General features: G+C 37.9%; 2 protein-coding genes across 6 annotated transcripts in view; both read left to right on the forward strand.

The window, feature by feature from the left end:
• The window catches only part of agbl1 (AGBL carboxypeptidase 1), a 209,881-nt gene that overhangs the window by 67,490 nt on the left and 123,812 nt on the right, over nt 1–18,579 (forward strand). The gene's annotated exons all lie outside the window — the stretch shown is intronic.
• On the forward strand, nt 11,114–17,308 carry LOC306993710 (uncharacterized protein; the record flags this gene model as incomplete). The annotated part of the gene is made up of 12 exons (XM_079603712.1): nt 11,114–11,306; nt 11,456–11,549; nt 11,710–11,855; nt 12,301–12,357; nt 12,543–12,617; nt 13,896–13,961; nt 14,054–14,113; nt 14,992–15,057; nt 15,179–15,232; nt 15,381–15,583; nt 16,454–16,613; nt 17,134–17,308. 12 exons carry the CDS (start codon nt 11,114–11,116, stop codon nt 17,229–17,231), a joined length of 1,272 nt encoding a protein of 423 aa, XP_079459838.1. The 3' UTR covers nt 17,232–17,308.

An 18,579-nucleotide genomic window follows, 5' to 3' on the forward strand; every position in this document is an offset into this window, starting at 1 on the left:
GGAGAAAAGAAAAAGAAGTTAGAGCATTTCATAAGTAAAAGTTACTGTGGGTTTAAATATACGTATTTCTCACAAACAATATTGGGTCGTCAACACCATTTTAAATGTAGAGACATGAACAACACGGTCAACAATAGATACTACATAACTGTGGCATTGAAATCAGATTAAATCTCACAGTATTTAATAAAAAAATATATTTTGTTTTGCTCATTTACCAGTATGGCTGTGAAAGCTGACAAAGAAACCAAATTTGCCTTGATCTTTTGGTATATAAGAGGTCTTTGTACCATTAAAACGAATCATTTATTTAATCAAGCTCTAAATACAGCTCGTTCTGGATCCATGGTAAGAAGTGACGTCACGGTACGAAGTGACGTACCAGCGTTTGCATATAGACCGCCTCCAGCACAAGACAACTACGCTTAAAGCGCAAGACAACTACGCTCATTTCGTATCATTGTCGCGCCCGCGTGCCTCACAAGTGTTCAGTCGCCGGACAGCGAGTGGGTCTGTGTACAGAGATATTACGATGCCACAGATGTGCTGTTCCTGGCTGTGGACAAACAACATCTGTGAATACGATGCGAAAGATAGAGTCGTCAGGGAAAAATGGATGCACTTTATTTTTTGCGGACGTCTCAGTCACGGCAGTGTTAGTTTAAGCGTTTGTTCTATAATGTTACGTTTGAAGGATGACTGTTTTGAGAACAAATCCCAAAATGATGCTGGCTTTGCCAGAAAACTGTTGCTCAAAGATAAGTCCGTGCCGACTATTCTGGGCTCAACAACGACGACGCAAACTGTAAGTAATGTATTTAAAACTTTAAATTACTTTAAATACGCCGAATCCGCAAATATTCTGGCTGGGGGCGTTAATAATTGATGCATAGGCACTGACGTTAGCCAATCATAACAGTGGGCGTTAACACTGAACTCTTAAATGGGAAACACCCCCAAAACAGACAGTTTGAATCAGAGGATGAGAAACAGGGTGGGAAAAGGTCATAAATCACTACATTGTAAAAAATTTTTGTAAAAAAAACTATAGTAATACTATAATTGCACCTAAGGGAACATAATAGAATAAAAAAACCCATGTCATGACCCCTTTAAGCTGTCCACTGAGTGTAAATAAGGTGTGGCCCCTTTAAGAGCTGCGCGCTCCCTGTTGAACTGTCTGTGTATTGTAGGCCTATGCGCCTCGATACCCCATGTCCGCGGGTTATTTCTGTTTGATTCTGATTTTTATCTTATTTTCTTTATCAAGTACCGCTGTGTAGAACGTGTGATAGACAGTTACACGAGTTCGATTGGGGAATAAAGTGCGAGTTGTAAGATGCCAATCGCCTCCGTGAGTCTGTCTGGCCTCTGCAATAACTTTAGCTGTGAGCTAAAGTATCCCTATTGTTCTTCCTGACACTTACATAATTTGATAAATAAAAATAAAACGGCAAGGTGTTAACCTAATGTAAGGAATAATTGACTTCAGGCGGTTGAATTATTAGAAAAATAATGCACACCCAAGGTGGTAATGCGGTCACGACGCGAAGCGGAGTGGCCGTTATACTACAGTTACCACACCTCGAAATATTGTTCAGATGATGCATTTCAAGACGTTTGTAAAGTTTTTGTCATTAAAACGCTCTTGTATGTAGGACTAATTCCTTGCGCATCTAAACCCATGTTCCATTGCTAATTCCAGAAGGTCATTGTAGAGTTAGTAACGGATGTTTGAGCCGCTGATAGCAGAGTAATGCTGGGACACACACTTAACGACTAGAAACGTTCTCTGACTGTTAATGCAGCATTTTAAACACCGCTGTGAACAGACTGAACGCGCTGAAAACGCGTGCATGATCAGTCATAAGTAGTGTTGTCACGATACTAGAATTTCTAACTTCGATACCTTGAAAAATATCGATATTCGATACCACAGAGAAAATAACTGCCACAATATTAAGGGGGTATTTTTTTTTATTTAAAGCTAAATATAACAAGTCTAGAACATGACAATGAGGTATATTTTACATGAACAAAAATGTCCTGAGTTCTATCTGTTAATATTTTTTAATTGGACCAGGGCTAACATGACCCGTTGTATTTGTATAACCTACTGTTATCAAAGATTAAAATATAGCCTACTTTAACAGTATCAAATTGGAGGATAGAGTGTCAGTAATGTATAATAATAAGATTAAACATTCAATTTTCAGTTAAAGGCATTTCATTATTGAATTCAGAGATGCCATTGTCTAGCTGTTTAGTTTAATTAATATATGTGTAATCAAATTGATGATAATCGCTAATGAAGGCAAATTGCAGAATTAAATAATTTTCTGAATAAAGTTAAATAGGCACAAGTTAATTTACATTTGACCACAGTTAAAATATTTACTCAGTCAGATTATGTTAACTTTAAGAATTACGGTGAAAAAAAAAATGACAACAGACTCATTTCAACAACAATACTAGGCCATCTTGGTTAATGTTTCAGAAAAGTTAAAATGAGAAGAGTTACAGTGTTTCCTTTAGGATTTTTTTAGCAGTGGGGAAAGGTCTGTCCAAACAACAAACACCCCTGATGCTGAGCGTAGCCTATGCTTGCTAAATGGTACCCCTGGAGCCTGTTCCTTAAGTCTGTTTTCACCTATACAATAATTTAAAAAAATGAGTGATGTGAGGGATTATTGATAGTCAAACAATCTTTTGGGTGCCCGCAGCCCGCTCGCAGTGTGAAGCGCGTGTCTGCGCTATTCTCCCCGCTCGCAGTGTGAAGTGTGTGTCTGCGCTATTCTCTGACATACCCGCTCGCAGTGTGAAGCGCGTGTCTGCGCTATTCTCCCCGCTCGCAGTGTGAAGTGTGTGTCTGCGCTATTCTCTGACATACCCGCTCGCAGTGTGAAGCGCGTGTCTGCGCTATTCTCCCCGCTCGCAGTGTGAAGTGTGTGTCCGCGCTATTCTCCCCGCTCGCAGTGTGAAGTGTGTGTCCGCGCTATTCTCCCCGCTCGCAGTGTGTAGCGCGTGTCTGTGCTATTCTCCCCGCTCGCAGTGTGAAGCGCGTGTCCGCACTATTCTCCGACATGCCCGCTCGCAGTGTGAAGCGCGTGTCCGCACTATTCTCCGACATGCCCGCTCGCAGTGTGAAGCGCGTGTCCGCACTATTCTCCGACATGCCCACTCGCGGTGTGTTTTTACGTGTGTCCGCGCTATTCTCCGACATGCCCGCTCGCGGTGTTCTTTATCAATCAACCAAAGCCGGTCGCGGGGGCGCCGCCCTCGCCATCTTTCCATTCCATTCACTTTTGCTATTTAACCAGAGCGAATGAGACGAGTGCTTCACGTGTGGTGTTTGTCAACGCGCCTTTGGTGAGAAGTGAAAGTGACCGCTCTGCTAGTATCGATACTTCGGGAAATTAGTATTGGTACCGTTCAGATATTTCAGTATCGATATTTATCGAAATTTTTGACAATAGTCATAAGTATCAAATTACATTCATAACCGGCCTTACAGTAAGTCTGTCCCTGGCTTTATGCTTTATTTTTTATTTCATCACCTTATCTGTTACCACTGAAATGTATTTGTAATGTATTTTTATATTTAAGCACTGTATCACACAAGTTGCAACTTACATCTGTGTCGTTCTGTTTGGTGAAATGGTCCCACACACTACTATTTTCTGCACGCTTCCTCCTGTCGTCTGCCCTGGCTCTAACCTCGAGTGTGTTGGCCTATAGCCTTTACTTTCTGCAAACCTTGTGAGCGCGCAAACCCAAACGCTGTGACCTCGCGCCGAATGTTTTTATTGGTTTATTAAGTACAAACGGGCGAGTTATGAAAGATTGAGTGAGAGGGATTTGTTCACTTCACACAAAAAGATATTGAAATGAGATGCTAACTGTAGTAGCGTTTAGTCCACTCTCTATAATAGACTAATTTAGAGATCAAATTGTATTTTTTTTAACCGACTGCCGAAAACTTTGATCGGTTAACGTTGATACGGTCAACCATCGGTCAAACGGTCATCGGTTAACATCCCTAATCCAAATAACACGCGCTGAGTGAACGATCAGCAATCAAGAGCATTCAACAGAAGTGCTCTCTCTCTCTCTACGGTCAGTTATCGTTAATAATAAGCTACATGCCTCGTTTTACTTTCTTTGCCATTGACATCCGACTGAACTACAAACTTTCCACTGAGCTCCACTTTTGTGGGCTACGATTCGATACTTTTTTGCTACTTTGTAATAACTTTCTGGGGCCAGCGTTTCTGGAAATGAACGAGGGTAAATTATTTTTTAGACCTGACTAAATAAAATTTAAGACCTCGGATGAAAATCTGGCCGTTTTTAAGACGTTTTAAGGCATTAAATGTAAAGTTCAGAATTTTTTACTTTTTAGGACCCCGCGAAAACCCTGTTACTGAGCGCGTACACCCGAAGTTTACAGGCACTAAAAGCCTGTCTAACAGCGCCTGGTTACTGGACTAAGTTATCTTTCCGAGTCTTATTGCGCTAAAACTGGCAAATACACACAAGGTTTACATAAGCCCTATTCGCACGGGATTAGTATTATCTATGGACCTCGTGTGATTTAGAAATTACCCCACCGACATCTGAATTTCGTGTGGCGCATTCGCACGGGATAAGCGAAGCCTGTGATTCTACTCGAATTTACTGACTTTTCTCCCGGAACCCGGATATAAAGAATGTGGCTAACCAGACAGTTGCTGGTCCCCATTGACTTCCATAGGAAATAAATATACTATAGAAGTCACTGGAGTACATCAACTGTCTGGTTACCCACATTCTTCCAAATAACTTATTTTCAACAGAAGAAAGAAACTTAATCGGTTTAAAACAACTTGAGAGAGTAAATGATAATAAGAATCAATGTATAATTTATACAGTGAAGTCTATGTTGTTTTATTTGCATACGTGTTCATTTAATTACTTTCTTCAATGCTGTTAAATGCACCTACTGTAACTTAAAAAATAAAGCACTGTTTATTTAATTTGTATATGTGTATCTTTGTTCTTAATATTTAATAAAGAAAATAATGACAAAGATTTTTATCTTCGCCACTTTGGCCTTAATGTCTGCCATTCTTTTTTATTTTATATTTTGTTACCTAAGGCTGTTTTTAAAATAGGGACATTAGTTTGGCTGTAATGCTCAGTCACTTGCAAAATAGTAAAACCAACATGAAAAAGAATCGTGATATTCCTGAAAAAAATCGTGATATGATATTTTTGCCATATCGCCCACCCCTATTTGTAACTATTTATTAATCTTTGTTAATGTTAGTTTCATTTTTTGTTTGTTAGTACACAGTACAAAGGTTTTAGGCCTATTTGTTAACAATGTATTAGTACGTTGAAATTAATATCAACTAAGATTAATAAATGCTGTAGAAGTATTGTACTAAGGTAGTTAACTAATGAACCATATTTCATGTAGTGTTACCTATGTTTTTTAAGTCATTTTAAAGGCTGTCGTTCACTTGGATAATGGATCTATTTTTATTACCACAATTTGTATCGGATTACTTGATTAATCGATGGAATAATCAGTAGAATGCTTGATTACTAAAATAATCGATAGCTACAGCACTAGTTAATCCTTCTGGAAACGTTTTGAACGGCAAGATACATTGTTAATTGTGAAAATCTATATATTAAATACATCAACGTTACTGCAGCAAAAAAATTAAGTACCTGATAGTGGAGTTTGTGGGAGAAGAGACAAGATCTATAGCAAAATGATGGCCTCTCACGTTCCATACAAAGACCAGTCGCTGATGGAGGCACCACAGCCAATCAGGACAGGAGTTCTGTGCGAGTCAGGTAAGCAGAACAAAATACACTGTAAATAATCAGTATTAAAACAAAAGGTTAAGTCACTAGTACATGACCTTCCATGGCTTATTGCTTCCATAAATTAAATTTAGGAACTTAATTTTTTCATAATATTTTAACAGCGGTGGAAAGTAACTAACTACAAACCCTTTCTTTACAGCATTTTTTTATCTACTTCCTCAAAAAGGATGATTTCTGTCTTTTTTGAATGGCAGTTCCCAAAACTGGAAGCGTCACCCATGATTCTTAACACAGTAGACTAGCCAGGAAAAAGGTGGATAGAAAAACTTTTAATTATTAATGTGTAGTGAAGAGCCATGCATGGATTTACCTGTGGTTGCCGTGACCTAAAAATATAAAGCAAAAGCAAGAGTTAAAGAACCAACTCATAAATATATTTTTATAAACATTGAAAGGGATTTTACGTCACTCAAAACTAAAAGATAACGACACATACACAATCATAGCAGAGCATTTTTTTTTCTTCAGCCGGGGAAATTCGAGACTAATATTAGTAAATTTGTCTCTTTTGAAGATCAGACTCATTGCCAGTCACTGCCTGAAATAAAAGAGGGCTGCCAACTCTCACGCATTGTCACATTTCACACGCTCTAACATCCATTTTCTCGCTCAACTTACCGAAATGTATATTCCTCATACATAATATTGACCAATCAGTGTTTTTCAACCACGCAAAGAGGTCAATATAACAGCTGGAGAACAATTATGTCACATAACATTTACCTCAGGAAAGCCATTTAATGACAATAATATATCACGTTATTTTGGCTAGAAAAAAGAGCTATCTGAGTATTTTGCTAATTATGTGTAGGCCTACTATATTACATATTTATAATATGTTTTACTTGTATCATTAAATGCAGTTATTGTGATAAAAAACGCATAATATTGAATTACTTTTTTTTTTCACTGCTGAAGGTGGGTGCCTTCCAATCAATTTACTTGCGTTGCCATAGGAACGCTTTGGCTTTTGCCACCCGGAAGAACGTCTGTTACTGTTGTGATGTCATGGTGAATTGTCATACAAGCAAGGACAAAAATAAAACAATTTATTTTAATTCTCTATTAAAATGTAGCAAAATGAATAAACGCTCTGATCATGAGGACATTGGATTCCCCGTATCTAGCTCAGAAAAAATAAAATAAAATGAATGAATGTCACGTGACCTTATACTATATATACACGATGACGTTATAATTTGCATCAGATGACCGTTATTATTTCCTCAGCCTACTGTACACTCGACATTTTGATCAATAATCCAACATTAACATCCTGTAATTACCAATTAACTGTATATATTTTGTATCAGTTCATTCGTTGTATGTGTTTTTACCAGTGTTGTTTTATTAATTAATTATTTGCCGGCTTTAAGTTTGTTTGTCTTCAGTTCGTCAAGTTGTTGGTAAGTATGAATTAAGCAGCCTTTTGACATCTTGAAGTTTATTATAAAGAATTATTATACATAATATAACACAAAGACACATTAAACCACAAATACAAACAACGTAGTAAAAAAATACCGGCAAAGATTAGGGTGCGTTTTTCCTTTCCTCACAAAACAGCTGTGAGTGACGACAACACGGAGCGGGAAAAAAAAGCTGCTCTGATTGGTTTAGACCGGGGCGTGCAAACTTTGTCCTAGAAGGCCACTTTTCCCTATAGTTTAGCTCCAACTTGAGCTCAACACACCTAATAAAAGCTTGATTAGCTGGTTCAGGTGTTTAATTGGGGTTTGAGCTGATTTCTTCAGGACAAAGGCACAACAGGAGCAAGATTGTAAAGAGATTATAAAAGTTAACGTACAAATGTGAAGCGCTGTTCTACTTAACACTGGTTTCCGAAACCTTAAGTGGACGTTATCGAGTGTAAAATCACTCCCATTTTGTACACTCAACGGCTGTCCTAAATCGCTTAACGTTACTCGCTTTCCTTCACTCCTCCGAATTAACTGTGTTAATCGTGTGCCGTAACGTTACCGTACCATGCAGTGGAAAAGCGCCATTGGCCCAATGCAGAGCCATAGAGAAAGACGATGTGTGCACGAGGGGGAGAGCGGCCCGGATTAAGTTACACAAGCACTAAACATGATGCAAAACTTACTTTTTTTGACTAAACTCATGCAAAACACACTATTTGTTAAAATGCATGATTAACAAGTCGTGTTAAACACGATTAAGTTACCTTCATCATGAAGATGACACTCATCAACGTCCTCCATCGACTCCTCTCCTGACCGAATGACGGAGGCGCGCGCGCGCATATGAAAGTGACATCAGCAGCGAACAGCCAATCGCCCTGCAACAGAGAATCGGAATTCACTTCTCGCGAGACTAAGCGCTATTCAATACTAGAATATAAAATACATAAATGCATTTAGACAGCAAGAAGAAAATATCTTGCTATAACAAAAACATTTGTTTGTCATATACTCCACAATATAAACTAACTAAAGACTCAATTTATTTAATTAAAAGAAATGCAGTAAAACGGCAAAATTGTATAACGAATTAATAAACTTTTTTTATTTTAAAATGCTATTTATTCCTGGGACATTCTTTTGGAAATCATTCTAATATTATTTAATGCCCAAGTAACATTTCTTATTATCAAAGGATTATCACCATAACTCCAGGAATAAACAATTTTTGTAGATATTTACATTAGATGATTTTGTAAAAAAAATACAATTGTGTTTATTTTGATAAAAAAAAATATATATATATATATATATATATGTACCCTGTCTAAACATAAGAGACTTATTTCAAAAACTATATACATTTTGTTCTTACCAGTCTTAAACTTGTGCAGACTTTATGCAAAAACCTGTAAGGGCCGTTTCACCAATAAAAAATAAAATAAAAAAATTCAGTAATTTCACTTTAATAGAAAGGTATAGGTCCTCCTGTTCATATCCATTAAAAACATAGGAGCCTCCTAAAAAAACTCACCTTCAGAAAATATTCAGATGGAATTTCGGATGGCTTTTGCATCCGAAGTTTTCCTCCTTTGAGTGCAACTGATGTTTTGAAGTGCATGTATTTACATAAATTGTGTTGATGCAGTTTAGTAGTCTTGGCAGGCCAAACAACAAAAAAAGGATTTGTTTCTGTTAAGGTCTTAAAACTATGGCTTGCAATGAACCATCCTATTGGACACTGAGAAGAAGAGCAAAGGACAAGGTGGATCAACAACTGCAGACAATACAAACAACAACTTGGGGAAATGAGTTGGGCTGCTTGCACAGTGACAATACCGGTCAATGTCAAATTGACGAAGACACATTTATGGACTGTCTCTCTCATATTGATGAGAATGAAGGTGTCAATATGGCAAGTGTTCTTGACGACAGTGAATCAGACACTGAGTCCGAATCTGATCCAACTTCCTTGGAAGACGATTTGGCAACTTGGGCAACTGAACAAAAAATCACACACGTTGCATTGAATTCGTTGCTAGACATACTGCGTCAGCACAGTTTAAATCTGCCAAAAGACTCCAGGACATTGCTGGGAACAATGCGTTTCAACCCTGAAATACAAGTCAAGGCTGGTGGTCAATATTACCATTTCGGATTGCTGAAATCCATTACAGAGGTGCTACATCAGAACAGAGAGCTTCTGAGCAACACTCACACGCTGCAACTTCAGGTCAGCATTGATGGTTTGCCCCTCTTCAAGAGCTCAGCAACACAGTTCTGGCCCATTCTAGGAACACTGCAAAATATCAGACAAGAGGAACCAGTGACAATAGGCTTATTTTGTGGCACATGTAAACCTACCTCCCTAACTGAGTATCTTGAAGACTTCATCGCTGAAGTAAATGAATTGGCCAATGGATTCGACTTTGAAGGAGTGAAGTTAACTTTACAACTGTCATCAATGGTTTGCGACGCACCTGCTCGTGCATTCCTGAAAAATGTTAAAGGGCACACGGGCTATCATGGATGTGAAAAATGCACAGAGGATGGCGTGTACCTGGAAAACAGGATGACATTTCCAAGAAGTGACTTGCCTCGAAGAACCAATGAGAGCTTCAGAAACAAGACCGATTCTGATCATCACCGTGGTCTCTCACCCCTTGAAGAAACGTCCCTGGATATGGTCTCTGGCTTTCCCCTCGACTACATGCACCTCGTGTGCCTCGGAGTCATGAGACGGCTTCTCCACTTGTGGCTGAAGTTGGGTCCTCTCACTTGTAGGCTGTCGGGTTTTCAAATAAACACATTAACAGAAAGGTTGGTGAATGCGCGCAGATATGTCCCCATGGAGTTTGCACGGAAACCAAGGGCACTGAAGGAAATTGATAGGTGGAAGGCAACAGAGTTCAGGCAGTTTTTACTGTATACGGGACCTGTCATGATGAAGGATCTCCTCACCACAGAGGTGTACAAAAACTTCATGCTGCTTTTTGTGGGAATTTTCATCCTGTGCAACAACAGTTTCATTGAAGATTACTGTGATTATGCAAATGAAATGCTAGTTCTTTTTGTCACTCACTTTGGGCAACTGTACGGTCCACAGTTCTTGTCGTATAATGCACACTCCCTCGTACATCTTGCAGATGATGCAAAAAAGCATGGCATTCTTGACAACTTCAGTGCTTTCAAGTATGAGAATCACCTGAACAAACTCAAAAGACTTCTGAGGAAACCAACATGCCCTCTGAGTCAAATAATAAAAAGATTCTCAGAGATGCAAAGAAGCTGCAAAACACCTCAGAAAACCAGGCCACATCTGCTCAAAAAACAGCATGCGAACGGTCCTCTCCCTGCATCCTTTCATGAGGCGACTCAATATAAAGAGTTGAGGACAAGCCCTTATACTCTTAAACTAGACCAGGCAAACAGTCACGTCTACATCGGCGGCAAAGCTTCTAAGCTCCAGAACATTATTTCATTCAAGGATGAAGTTTATGTTGCTTACAGCACCTTCAACAACCAGGAATCTTTCTTTGACTATCCTCTACCATCCTCTACACTCGGCATCCATTTAGTTGGTGACCTCTCAACAACCGTTGAGTTCTGCAAGTTTGAGGAAATAGAGAACAAAATTTTTCTTGTCCCATATCAACATCATTTTGTTGCAATTCCTCTTTTACATTCAAATTAATTATTTATCAGTGATTTTTGTTACATAGTTTATGCATTTGGATTACATAGTTGAAAATTTTATCAGAGTAATTAAATAATATGGGTTTCAGGCTTAAAAAAAAAAAAAAAAAAAAAAAATGTACCTAATAGTGGAGTTTGAGGGAGAAGGTACAACTGGACCAATTGCCAAGTCATGGTACGCAGACGGCTACTCCTGGTGGCCTCCATACAAAGACCTTGACAGGGTGTTGAAGAGCGTCAGAACCATGGAGGAACCACAGCCAGAGAAAGGGTGGACCCGTCACAGAACCAGAATCCTGCATGAGTCAGGTAAGAGCAAATTATACTGTAAATTAAACATGATCTTGCCCAGCATACCTGTATTTCATTTCATTTTTTGTTCTATACTGTACAATGTGATCTCACATAGCTCTAATAAACAACATGTAAAAGCTCCAAAACTGTATTTCATTTGTCAGCATCTTTTCAAAATGTGGCCAAAAATTGGAAGGCAGCCAGCTACACATCTGACATAAATTCAGAACCTGAAATTGCCAGAAAAAGGATTCCCAAGTAAGTAACAAGACAAAATAAATGGTTTAACACATGGAAATCCAATAATTAAGGTATTTTTGAGGAAATCTCTGAGCTTTCTGACCATTCAGCATATTTACGTAGCTTTGACTTTATACAGTGAAGAGCATCCAATTGTACTTTTTCTTTGTTTCTCTAGAAAGAAAACATGCTCTGATCTCATCTACTCATCAGATGATGAGGCACCAGAACCACCACCCCTTAAAAAAAAAAAAACTGCAGGCAAAGAAAGTGTTCCTCCAGCACCTAAACCTCCAGCACTTCCTAAACGCACCAAAAAAAAAGGTAATAGAAAATAACTTACATTTTTTTAATGTTAATGAAATGAATGCTATGAATAACAATACACTTTCCATGTCGACTCAACCAAAGGTAAAAAAAAATATATATATATATACGATTCTGCAGAGGGTGTGTGGGGGTAGGGGGGTTAAAATTACGATTTTGACCTGATATTTGGAGCCAAAACACAGGGCGTTTAGAAAGATAGCAGCATCGTTATTTTATTTTTACAGAGAGATTGGTAGTCTATTAGTAAAAATCTGTTGACTTCAGTGATCTTTGCTGCATGTGTCAATGGTGACAGTTCCAAAAAAATTCATCCATGACATTCAATATTATACTATTTTTTTATTTTCTGAAATTTGGTTGATTTGATGATTGATGAAATAAGTAAGATTAAAAGTGCATAACAGCCAGATTAAAATAAACGAAATGTCCTTATTATTAGGTCCTGTTGTGCAAACTGAGGTTTTCCAGAGCAAAGCTGTAAACCATTTAAGCAACTGTAAGTCTTAAGTTTCTCTTTTATCTTATTTAAATTTTTTATCCAAATCTACAATGATTACTCAAAGATACAACTATGTCAGCGGTTCTTCATCCTGTTCCTTGGAACTATGTAATTGTTGAAACATGCAGCTGCACAAATATATCAAAATGAACATTGCTAATGACCAAATAAACTGTCAACAGTATTTGTCAATCAGCAACAAAGGGAAACGGAAGAGCAACAGCAGACCTGGTGTGAGAGTCTCTCCAGCTTTCAAGGTACATTATTACCGGTAGTTGTATCTGGCTGTTGGGTATGCTCAAATGAAAATGCTTTTTTGAAGTTTTTAAGTTATGGGGTAATGCCCTGTCACAATTACACATGTTACAAGTGCAGCCTACCCATTCCACCTTTCTCAGCTCCAGTGTGTGTGTCTGAGGCAGAGCATTACGGAGACGGCTGGAGTGTTGATCCACCGAACACACAAGGTACAAGAGCATAATCAGCGATGAGTAAATCAGAAACACATTCACAGAATTTAAATGCAATATAAAACTAAATAACATCATATTTTTGTTCAATCCATAGAGCACACAATTTCTGTCCTGAGAACATCAGGGGACAACCAAGGAAGAACACGGAGTAAGATTACTGCACATAAATTCACTTAAGTAAATTTTACAATTTGACACCCCTTACCCAAATAGAGTCAGTTAACAGATCACAGTTCAGATTGCAATTGAAATGCACTTTAAAATAACTGCAAAATGATTTTTGGACAAATGTAGCCAGATTTAAGGCACTGGGACGACTCAACATAATCCACCCTTGTTAAGATAGATGCTGAAATGAATGTGTCCCGCTGAGTGTGAAGCAGGCCTTAGTGTGTTATTTTACAAATTTAACAAGTGAATCTTACCTACTCTACCTTCCTCAGCTCCAGTGGGCATCTCTCAGGCAGAGCATCATTGAGCCGGCTGGGGTGTTGATCCACCGAACACACAAGGTAAAAGCATTTATTACAATAAGTAGGAGGAAACAAGACAGGCTTGTAAAAAACGGCTGGTAGGGACTACACAAGCTCCCTCCTGGGTTAGTGACATTACTAACCCTAAAAATGACATAAACCCTGACCCCGGGAACACACAGTCCATGTTGAGAATAGGAAGAGTTGTTGTAGTCGAGCACATTTGTGAGTCTGCTCAAGCTGTCGCATTCGTCTTTTCACATGCAATACAGTACGTAACACAAATGCAATAGCATGTCACTCTGTAGGCATCTCACAACAGTTCCCACACAACCGATTTATAGATTATCATGACAGAATATGCTAATTGAAGATAGTTAACTCCACATCGGCAACATAAACTCATCAACTGACCATTCAGAAAAGTCCTGTTGCTTTACATGTCACTTCTTTTTGAATCTCTCCATCATTGTCCAACTCCAGTGTTTTATTATTTTCTGATATTTAAATTAACTACACATTTACACATTTTAGGTTGTGTTAACTTATGTTGGAAACAAGCTAATCTTACCTACTCCACCTTCCTCAGCTCAAGTGGGCGTCTCTCAGGCAGAGCATCATGGAGCCGGCTGGGGTGTTGATCCACCGAACACAGGTAAAAGAGCATTAATTACAATAGAAAAGGGAGAAAAAATCTTATTCACAGCACAAAATCTAAACCTGTTCATGATCTTTTCCACTCCATAGAGCACACATTCTCTGTCCTGAGACCCTCAGGTGATTGTGACCACCAAGGAAGATCACAGAGTAAGAAATAATGAAAAATAAATAAAAACAACAAATAACTGACACAGGCTGCGTTTACACTTGGCATTAACATGCTTTCACAGTGATCCGATCACGCAGATTGGATCATATGGCACATTTACATTTGTTCACATTAAGTGGCCACTGTATCTGGATAACTGATTGGATTTCTGAAGTGTTGTAAATTTTTTGTTGGCCATATGAGTGTAAAATTAATTTGAAGGAATCTTACACTGGTTCAAACTAAGCTTCTGTACTGTATATGTTTGATTTATGTTGTGTTTGGGACAAAGCTTTTAATGAAGAGCATTTTTTTTTTGTAATTAGGCTCTCTAAGTATATCAAATTTTGGATTTATATTTATCGTCCAATATATCGTTATCGGCTTTCAGATATAAAGAATTAATGGTTATCGGTTTCGGACAAAATTTTCATATCAATGTATCCCTATTTTGGAGAGCAACTACTCCTAGTCACCCCCTGTCATTTCAAAGATTTGTACAATAGAGAGTATGTCAAGTAGAAACGATTTTGGGAGGTGCGTGCGCAGTCAGCAGTGAGGAGCCAGGCAAAAGTATAAAGATTATACTTTTTTCAAATGGATTTGACCGAATCAAGTGACTTCTGCAGCAGACTCAGCTGCAGGGGGTGCCAGGAATAGTCACACTCAAATTTGGAAATATTAGAACTGTACTCAAAAGAGCACTGATGTACTGATTGGAGATTGTTGGTAATGCCTGTGTAATAATGAATAAATTAACCATACTGTTCTTATAAGAAGTGAACAAAAATCAGTTTTATGGTTTTCGGTTTTATATTTTAGTGTGTGTTAACTTGTGTTGGTAACAAGCGAATCTTACCTACTCCACCTTCCTCAGCTCAAGTGGGCGTCTCTCAGGCAGATCATCATGGTGCCGGCTGGAGTGTTGATCCACCGAACACAGGTAAAAGAGCATTAATTAGACATGAGGAAATCAAACACATTCACAACATTTAAAGACAATCTAATATATATACACACACACACACAAATACATATAATTACATTATCTGTTCAAACAATAGTGCAAACCTTTTCTGTCCTGAGACCTTCAGGGAACCACCAAGGAAGAGAGGAGAGTATGTTTCCTACAAATTATATTTTTATATATATTGTTTTATGCTGTTATGAAAATCATCAGCAGCATTTAAGTGTTTACCAAAATCCAGTCTTGAGTATTGTACCACGTAAGTCATTTATCGATTTAAATGATCTTCTGTATTGCAGCTAGGGCAATTCTGGAAACACTAGAAAAAATGGACATGAAGATCAACCACCTGACTTCACTTGTCCAGTCTCTAGTGGGAAACAGGCGCATTCTACCGCAGATGCAGAATGACGAAGAGGATGACGTCTTTCCAATCGCATCTATTGAAGACCTAGACCGGCTGGAACAAAGTTTAGTTGACAGGGGGTTTATGCAGAGAATGGTAAGAATCAACTGAATTTTCAACCTACAACTACTAATGAAATGTACTGTGCATGTTTACACGCTTGTCAAAAGTCTGAAATTATCAAGATTTTGTAAAAAAAAAACTAAAAAAAACGAGTTGTGCTCGTTCTTCTGCTCAGCAAGGCTGCAATTTATTTGATCAGAAATACAGTGAAAACAGTAACAGTTAAATATGATTAAACCTTTCCATTTTAATATATTGTCAAAAAACTACATTTTCAGCATCATTAGTCCAGTGTTACATTATATTCTAATATTCTGTTTTTCTCATTGGTTAATAGCCATTATTATTGGTGCTCAATTATTGATAATGGTTCTTATTATTATCAATGTTAAAATAGTTTTTGCTGCTTCATATTTTTGAGGAAACAGTTATCCTGTTTTTAGGATTATTTGATGAACAGTTCATTATTTAATGAACAGAAAATTCAAATGAAAGTTCAAATGAACAAAATGTATTTGAAATAAACGTAATGAAATGTGTTTGTCATTTAACATTGCTGATTAAAATGGTTACTTACCCTAAACTTTTGAATGGTAGTTTATCACAGTTTCCACAAAACTATGAATCAGCACAACTGTTTTCAACATTGATAATAATCAGAAAGGTTTATTGAGCAGCAAATCAGCATATTATAATGATTTCTGAAGGATCAAGTGCTGCTGAAAATTCAGCTTTGCAAAGCAGGAATTGCTTTTCAAAATAGAAAATTTGAATCAAGTCAATGAACAGACTTTCAAAAACATTACAAAATAATAATTATTCCAAAATTTTGACGGATACAAATAAAAGTACAGAAGAGGACCTCTATATGCTAAAATATTACTTAAAATGTACCTGTTGAAGGTGAGCAGATTATCCATCAGTGGCGGGCCAACAATGAAGAAGACCGTGTGGAGAATCTGCTTCAAGGTCTTCACCACGAACGTCGCCCGGGAACTGAACTGGTGCGGGAGAGGAGACAAGCGGGGGATAAAGTCATCGAACACCGGCTCACTCTTAATAGGCAAGTTCAAATGTTGTACAGATATGCATTAGATTTGATGGCGGGAAGTTAGTCAGGTAGAGGTAGGTTACAAGTACTTGTTAACATGTTCATATGAGGTAATAATCAAACATGTGGTAATACCAACAGCAACGTTCCGTTTGCAAATATAGTTAGCAAATATAATAGCTTGTTAAGAACTTAAATGAGGTTTAAACGTTCAGTTAAATAAGTCTTGGCCAACCACAGAAACGTACACGAAACAACGTGCTCACTATAGTTACCTAACAGGTGATTTCAATCAACATAATGTAATTTCAAAGTTTTTACATAACCGATCACAAACGCAATTAGTATATAAAATAAATGTCAATCTTTCCTCACAACTCGTCAGGACACATTCTCCACGCGTCAGCAACTGCAGTTTTACGTTGACCCACTCAGGAAGAGATTGACGCATCTGAACTCTCTGCATGTTTGATATATTTGACCAATTTATTCGGATAAAAAAATTAAAGTTTATTATTATTATTTTATGCAGCTTCAGCCATGAGGAATCCCGTCCTGTTGTCTCCAACGGAAGCAGAGGCAGAGAAATACATCAAAGATTTCCTACGCTTGGCCCCAGGGAGAGTGTAATTTATGTTGTTCATATGTGTATTAGAGTGTATTGTTTTATTTGAATATCCTTATATGTTAATATGGCGTTCTGTTAATGTGGCCTTTTATAATTAATTAAAAGTGGTAATGAATATGATTAATTGTAAATATGTTGTCTATTAGTAATAAATGTATTTCTAAAAACGACAGCAAATGCGTGTTTTATTCTAGGTTCAGGAAAGCGTGCATGGTTACTTCACGTGCACAAAACAACTTGCTATAACTAACAGGTGATTATCATATATGATATATCTAACCCAATCAACATAACGTAATTTTAAAGATATAACCGACCACAAACGTCACACAAATAGTATTAAAATATATTTGTTTTATACATACCTCAAGCTAATTTTTCCTCACAACTCGTCAGCACGTCTTCTCCACGCGGCATCAGCAGCACATGGTTTAATGTAGACTCACGCAGGAAGAGTATTGTCCAAAGCCAGGTAAAAGTACATATTTACCGTGTTTGCAAGTACTTTTTAGAAGAAGCAGTCGAGTAACAGAAGAGGACAGCAGATTGTAAGTGCTATGTTTTCTCATTAGATTTTAGCGCGGTTTGCCGTTGCTAGGAAACATTGTTTTGTTTGCAGTGTTTAACGTGGTACACGCCTGCTGAAGTTGTGTTTGTTCTCGTACAGCGCGTGACCATTTGTAGCGGCTGCGTTTTATGGGAATTTTGTTAATGGAAGGAATTATTTATTTTAAACGATGTCTGGTCTACATAAATCAGATGTCTTGGAGATGTATGAACATCTGATGAACATCTTTAAAAGAGCGGATTGCCGACGTTCTAAATTATTTACGTCTTATTTACATAGCCTAGACGTCGTTCTAACAGCTGGCAAGGACGTCTCGGCGACGTAAAGCATATGAGCACACGCCCTAATATAAACGTCTTCCAGATGAAAACGACGACGTCACACAGATGTCTGCGCGACGTGCGTGTGCTATCTGGGTACACTTCATGCACCTGAGTGAATTAGTGTTTAGAGACGTTAAGCACAAGAACCAATGATCTTTTCGCGTTCAAAGTAGCCTAGTCCTTTTGCAGTTTACATATAATATTCGGCTTCCATGATAGAGCACAATTGCTATCTCTATTGTTTTTTGTGTGCACATACATCGTCTACTCTAGATAAATTAAACAGCTAGTTGTAATGTGTATTGTGTGTGTATGCTTGTTTGTGTATTTATGAAATGTTAAAGAGCACTTCGTCATCTGTTGATGATGGGGCACTGCGTAAGTTATTGCTGTAACATCTGTAACTCGAACACAAGCAACGAACTGTAATACTATGAGCTCTGGGAATGTCTATAGAGA

The sequence above is a fragment of the Phoxinus phoxinus genome, assembly GCF_949152265.1.
Source record: "Phoxinus phoxinus genome assembly, chromosome: 25".
Classification (NCBI taxonomy): domain Eukaryota; kingdom Metazoa; phylum Chordata; class Actinopteri; order Cypriniformes; family Leuciscidae; genus Phoxinus; species Phoxinus phoxinus.